The 7,199-nt window shown below is 32.9% G+C and overlaps 1 protein-coding gene across 2 annotated transcripts; it reads right to left on the reverse strand.

Annotated features, from left to right (window-relative positions):
- Nucleotides 1–1,872: 1,872 nt before the first annotated feature.
- On the reverse strand, nt 1,873–7,199 carry LOC132252602 (uncharacterized). Of its 2 annotated transcripts, XM_059737549.1 has the most exons (6): nt 6,886–7,199; nt 6,746–6,805; nt 4,584–4,876; nt 4,223–4,325; nt 2,228–2,298; nt 1,873–1,946 (listed from the first exon to the last, which is right to left on the reverse strand). In XM_059737549.1, the coding sequence occupies exons 1-5, from the start codon at nt 7,015–7,017 to the stop codon at nt 2,245–2,247; spliced, it is 642 nt and encodes a 213-aa protein (XP_059593532.1). In that variant the 5' UTR covers nt 7,018–7,199; the 3' UTR covers nt 1,873–1,946; nt 2,228–2,244. The 2 variants fall into 2 exon arrangements, with proteins under 2 accessions (XP_059593532.1, XP_059593531.1); XM_059737548.1 differs by having other exon boundaries at nt 1,873–2,298.

Consider the following 7,199-nt stretch of genomic DNA (forward strand, 5'->3'; position numbering starts at 1 on the left):
AAGGTAATTAAGTTTATGACATGTTGAATTAATTACAAAAATTGATTAAAGATGGTTTAAAATACAACTAGCTAAGTCGTTAACTTCCTCAATGGATTAGTTTGGTGCATAGCAAATTTAGTGTAGAAGGCTACAAGCTATGGTGAAAAAAGATTTTTGAAAGTTGCAAAGAGAGTTTGGAACCTAATGGAGTTCTACAAAAAAATTAGGAACATTCTACTTTTAGATAATTAGCTAATACTCATTATTATTTTTATTTATGTTTAGGCTAGATGTTTAATAAGTCCATATGGAATTTGAGTGATTTCTTCAACGCATTGGTTAATAAAGCAATAAGTTATTTTATAATTTCTCCTTTTTTTTAATCTTTTTTTCATTTTTTTTAAAGTATAAAAAATGTTTGAAATCCCTAAAGTGGATCAAGTATTTTTTTTTTTTTTGAAAAATGTTCTAATTTTTTTCTTAACTTATATAACAAATTGAGAATATCATATGATTTGTTCAATCGTTATACAAGTAAATTTCAACTTTTTAATTTATTATAATGATTTTAAACTCTGGTTATTAGTGACCTCGGTTCAATAAGTGATATCATTAGCCTTGACAAGGTAGTAATGTAGTGTAAACTTAACCCGCAAGGATGTTATTAGTCTTTGGTATATCATTGATTGGAAGCATATCATTAATTGAAATTTATTTTATCCATCTGTAAAAAGAACAAAATAAGACTAGCCACTGAGTGCAAGTCCCACTGTTTGAGTATAATGCTATTATTAATGAATTAAGATAAAATATGTGTATGAAATTCTTTTAAATATAAATTAATTATGCAATGTGTATTATGTTATTTTATCTTTAAGTTGAAAGTATCTATTTTTTTTCTTTTTTTCTTTTTTGAAGAAAATGAACTTAATTATTAAATTAAATAAGTTCAATTACTAATTCATTTTTATAAAAATGTAATATTTCTTTATACTATATTTAACCCTCATTTTTAAACGATTTTACTTTATTGAACCGTCCATCTCACCATTCTTTAATATTCCACTTTTCAAGTATAAGCAATATTGATGAGAGGGATTAGAATATGAAGTATGTTTCTATTAGAAACAATTTTAAAATTGATTATTTAGGATCGACGACTTAAAACTAACTTTAGTTATAATTTCTAAATCTTACTTAAAGACTAACCTCGGTTATTATTTCTAAAACTTTTTTAAAAAAGTGTGGTATAATCATTGAAATTATCCTTGAGATAACTTTTAATTAGTTTTTATTAAAAATTTAGAACCTTTAAATTATGCTCTAATTATCAACTAACTACATGTTGGATTTGTTAGTTAAAATCATTCATGCTTTGGATTCCCAAGTTTGACACATGAAATGACCGTGGTGCTCTTGGTCCCCGAGTTCTTAGTGTCACAAATAAATTTTGATATTTTGAAATATTTGGAAATGTGTTAAATTACTATTTTATATATATATATATACTTTTACTCGATGAAAATATATAAAATTTAACACTCAACCAAATAAAATAAAAACCTTAATATTTGAGACACTAATTAAGAGACCAACTATCCTAAACACACATTTTGCTCTATTCAAATTTAAAACAAATTCAGGTATATTAAAAAAAAACAAAACAAAACAAAAAAACCGCCACAATCTCCCAACCCTTAAGAAAGTCAAAAGGCTTTGGCATGGGCCTAGAGAGGAAGTTGGCGAAATGGGCAGTTTTGGGTCTTAGCGGGTATCGAAATCACCATCGGCTTCACCTCCACCCACCCACCAGATGGTAGCGGCATTTACACTGGCTGAAGAATATATGCAGCAGGTATTGTGAAAACAGAAAAAGGTAAAGACACACACTGACGCAGATTCAATATAATATAAGCCAAATGTAGAACTCAGTTTACGTAGTGTTCCTGCCGCATCTTGTCTTCCTGACACACCAGAAAAAAGGAAAAATGTTGTACTCTTGTATGGTAAAGAATGAAAAGATCCAGAAAATTCAACTACTCAAAAGGGATTAAAAGGTGTATCATTGTTGTCCTCTCTTTTAAAACCCAAAAAAAAAAAAAAACAAACGCATAGATTGTCGTCAAGCAGCGTCCCATGAGATAACTTATATGTCTTTAGAATTGGGGCTTAAGCAAAAGAGCACAGATCTACATCTTATATGTGACAAACAAAAGAAAAGAAAAGGCACCATTTTAGTGCTTACAATAATTCTGATCCCAGTTATAGCAAAAATTCACGAGTCTGAACTGGCCTTTTAACTGCATTTGTAAAACCCTGCATGAAAATGGGAACAAAATTAAAAATTATCAGTGATCATGGATTACAACCCATGTGCTTATTTCCTTTTATACTCCTAGCTACCAAGAGGCTTATGACAGTATCGTTCCGCAGAGGAGACGATAATGAGAGGCTAGTTCATCGTATGCACTTCATCAAAGATAATTGTTAAGTTGAAACCCATATTAGAATAAATTAGTTGTATTTTGGGCTTGTACATTTGTGCACAAGATAACTTTATTTAGCTATCTATCAAGCTATGATAAAGAGCATGATACCGGTGGTCAATGCATTTAATAACTAATGACTCTATTAGGACTACTCACCATTGCCATATATTCCCCAAATTAGAGGTAACTAGGAAGGTCTGTGGGGTGGGTTCAAGACAGGGCATGCCCCCCTCACCCCTGACGAAAAACAATAAAACCCTAGCACAAACTTGGGTGGTGCCAGGGCTACAATTGTGATTAAGACAGGGCAAAATTGAGGTTGAAAACAATTTCTGCAACAAGTTATTTGGGAGAACATGCAACCCTATTGGTTTGGAAAGAAAAATAAATCAAAAATCAAGAAAAATATGAAAGAAATGACTAGGTTATTTAGAAAAATCTAAAATGTAAAAAGATCTCACTTTTAAGTAAAAAGCTAAACCTGGTAAACCAAAACCACCAAAAAATTCTGATCCCACAAATAAAAGCACCTCAAACTTGAATATCATTTTTTTTTTACAAAAGTAATCCAAAAAAAAAATTCCAATCAAACTAATATAAGAAATACAACCTTACCTATCAAATATAGATATATATAAAAGAAATACAACCTTAAAACAAAAAAAATCAAATAAAAAAAATGGTTTTTAATTAACAGCTTTAGAAAACATAATAAATGAAAAATATATATATAATAAAGCGTAAGATGGAAGATACCAAAAAGCCAAATTTGTGAGAACTAAGAGTAGTGGTTGAAAGGAATGAAGACAACAACTAGAAAGAGTTGAACATGGAAGTGGCTGGAAAAGGAAATGAACATCATGGCTGCTAGGAAAATGAGAAAGTGTGAAATGGGTTGCTTTTGAAAATGAAGAAATGAGGGTTAGGGTTGTTTCATAGTGTGTGTGTGCGTGCGCGTATGGGTATATGTATATGTGTGTGTGTATATATATATATTATAATGGTATTTTCATAGGTTTAATGTAGACTTTTTACTTATAAAAAAAAAAGGTATTTTTGTAGTTCTCAGCAGATCTAAGGCAGTATATTAAAATAACATTGTATCCGGGGCAGGCCATGGTAGAACATTCACATACCCTACCTGCCCTAGACTGGAGTTCAATTCCTCTTCCCCCTTTATGCCATATCCAAACCCTCAATAATAGGAAGCTGCAAGGCAAGAAAAGTCGCCCAAAAAAACTGACCCATTGCCATCCCTAGAGATAACTATGTATGATAATTGTGTATACAATTGCATCCAAGATGCAACTATGTAACAAGAACTGAATAAGCAAACGCATCCACGACACAAGAGTGTCCCTAATGCACCATATTACAATATTTAATCGCCACTTTTTTTCCTTCCCTTTTTGCCTTTTTTTCTTTTCATGGGGAGGGAAGGGGGAAGATGTCAACTTGAATGCAAGTCTTTAAATGGTTGGATGCAAATATTGAACTCTTAAGGCATTACATTATCCATGAACACCCAACATACAAGCATTAGCTCCAGTACCTAAGGAAGTATCACTTGGATACTACCAGCATCTAACAACTCACTTCCAGTGCAAAAACTATTTATTCTCAGAAATATTTTGCTCAGTACCCTTTTTTGGTCATTTTAAATGCACATAATTTTGAAAAATAAATAAAAAATAAAAACCTAATTACTTAAAGGTAATGATTAAATCGAAGGACCATGAACAATTATTTACCTCGTTAAACTTAAATAGCAGAGGACGTGAATCTCTCTCCAGTGTTACTAGCTCTTGGATGAGGTTAGTAGTTTGAGAACCTTTGCTGCTCAACTTTTTGAACCTGGATTGGAATGAATAAGAAAAATCAGGAACCAAAAGGGATTATCTGAAACAAATTACATTACCATGAAATCTTGCTTAATATTCAACCTGGCATGGAACATCTCTTTTTTTAAGGAAACAAAAATCAATATTGATAAAAGTTATCATGATGACATGATCGTAAAGTTAACATTCAAGTTGACTTTCAATTCCAACTCACTAATAACAGTGGCAATCGGGTATGAAAACAAAAATGATCTCAAGAACAAGATAATACCTATCAAAGAAAGTAGAGCCCCTAGGAGGCTTCTTCACATCTCTAGAAGATTTTAGTTTTACACTAGCTTCTGCACTTCCACTAGAACCAGAGGCTGACGAAACGATGGAAGTACTAGCCTTACTCTTTGTTGTTTCTATGTTGTTCTCAGCACATCCAGCTGCATGACTAACATTGCCAGATTGAGCTCGGCTCTTTTCCTCCGTTGTCATTGCCCAGTTCTCTCTGCGTTTTCCATCAGTTGAATGCATAGTTTTGCTCATGCTTCCTTGCAAAATTTTTTTCTTTTCTATCTGAAATACAGAATTTGATTTGAGGTGAAATTCCAGTTTGCAAGCAGCTAAAGAGAGCAGACATGCCAATGACAGGTTTGCATACAACAGATACATCAAACAATTATAATTATTTCATTTGAGGTGAATTCCAGCATGGAAACATAGATTTTCTTTTTTCCTTTTATTTTCTTCTGCTACATGGAACTGAATCTAGCAGCTTCCTCATCCCCACATCAAATCCTTGCCATAATTACAATAATTTAGAAGCATGTATGTTATAATATAAATGCCCAATAGACGATAACAAAGGATATCAAAGTAGAATGAGGAAAACTTTGAGAAACATTTGTTTATATTTGATATGGTTACCAAGGGTGCCTATGGCATTTCAAACAGAGCATGAAATAATACCACATAAAACCCAGCAAGCAAGGCAGTCCAAGCTACTAAAGCAGACAAGCTAAGAAGGCTACATAAAGCTCATTGAAACAGTCAAGATACTTTGCTAATACTAATGAAGGGAAAGAAAGGAAGCCAATGGATGGCTGGTCAAGCAAAGTTGAACATAACAGCACTAGCTGAAGAAAGGAAAGACAAAAGAGACAGATCCACAACAGCTAGTGGAGTAAGAAGAAGAGAGACATTTACTTAACTACCATCAAAGAATCTACTTAACCATGATAACCTAAATCCAAAGCTAATTTCAAAAGGTTAACTTTTTTTATCTTTACCTTAAAGTAAAGCTTGAAAGTAAACAAAAAAAATCTGTAAACAAAAGAGTAGGTTGCATTACTGCTATAGCCAATTATTGAACCTCCTTGGGCCTCTTTCTTTAGCGAACTAGTGAACCAGTGCTCCACCCCACTAAGTCTGCAAAATATCTATTTCTCACTGTCTTTGGCAGAGCAGCCATGTTTTATGAGCCCTAGGAGTTCTTGGTGGTTTAAGGATCTGTATTACAACCGTAAGTGTTTGGTAGGTTCTATTGTTTTTAAATTTCTAGAATTCAGGCTCTTGCAAGAGCCTTTGTTTGAGATAAGAAAACAGCAGGAACACAAACCACAAAATAAAGGATCTCCTAATATGCTTCTATTTGCAGTTTCATTGAAGAGAAACCGGTGCCTCAATGTGTATCTTTATAAGAAACTCAAGGAATATGCACTTAGACAGCTTTAAGAGCTCAAGGCCATTGAAGTTCAACACTCAAAGTGATCCCATCCCTTGACATTTAGGTAAGGTTTTATGCCAAAATTTCACACATTGAAATTTGCATCAGAAAACCTGTCAAAATATTCAAAAATCTTATGTACCAAGGACATTGACACAGGTATGGTGTCTGACATGGATATCAATCTCAAGTAACTGAAACATGGTATCCTCCCCCACACTCATCCAACAAGCACACACATCAAGTGCTGAGCTTAAAAGGAAAAAAAAAAAAAAAAAAGCTAATGAGACTGCCCTTATTGATGTTTAATGCATTTGGCTTCCCATCATTCTTGAGGTTTTCTTTCAAACCAAGGCATGTTGTAACATATATTAGAAACCTACAATTTTAACCATATTGTAAGGTGTCAATGGTACAACATTATGAATTTGTTACAGAAAGTTTCTATTTGGGAATAAAATTACATATAAAAAAAAAAGCATAAAGCATTTATATTTTGTTTTCACTCATCTCATTGCATAAACTGTTCAAAAAGAACTCCTTACAATTTTCCTTATGAAAAGATAGAAGGCTTTTCTCTTTTTCCTTACAGCCCAAACCAAGCCCCTTACAGACCAAGATATCTTTGTTTTCCCCAGGCCAACTTACTTTGACTTAAGGAGATGAAACTATTAAATATGATCAACAAGAACCCCAGCTTCAAGAAATTAATTACTCACCTCATGCATCAAAACCTGTTTGACAGCTACACCAAGAGCATAATGACCCAAACTAAATCCCTATTCAATGCCAAAGTAAAGACATTAGGACAAGATAATGAATGTCATTAAAACCATGAAGATTAAACAACGACTCAAACCTTGAAGGTGACAAAGTCAGCAATTGGGGGATCAAAGGAAAGTGACAAGCCATTTGAAGCTGCTTCATGTAGCTGGGTACTAGGTAGAGGATCAGATTTCATGTTCTTGTATGTTATTGAATAGGACACCATAGCATTAATTAACTAAGCTAGGTCATTCCTTTCTCTTTCTGATAGTAAGTGCAATGCCACCTGAAAATTAATCAAACCGTTTTAGAAATCATAATGAAAAGCAAACCCACATTTGTCACTGCAAAATGAGAGAGATATGCTATCCTTGTAATAAAAAAATTAGAAAAAGTAATTTTAGTTGC

This window comes from Vitis vinifera, chromosome 6 (assembly GCF_030704535.1).
Source record: "Vitis vinifera cultivar Pinot Noir 40024 chromosome 6, ASM3070453v1".
NCBI classification, from domain to species: Eukaryota; Viridiplantae; Streptophyta; class Magnoliopsida; order Vitales; family Vitaceae; genus Vitis; species Vitis vinifera.

What these genes read in the sequence shown, in the direction of transcription:
- LOC132252602 (XM_059737549.1), bottom strand. Translation starts at nt 7,017, where the DNA reads ATGGTGTCCTATTCAATAACATACAAGAACATGAAATCTGATCCTCTA. An exon ending in AACAGGTTTTGATGCATGAG is followed by an intron (nt 4,877 to 6,745) that starts GTGAGTAATTAA and finishes TCTGTATTTCAG; the next exon opens with ATAGAAAAGAAAAAAATTTT. An exon ending in TGCTATTTAAGTTTAACGAG is followed by an intron (nt 2,299 to 4,222) that starts GTAAATAATTGT and finishes ATTTTCATGCAG; the next exon opens with GGTTTTACAAATGCAGTTAA.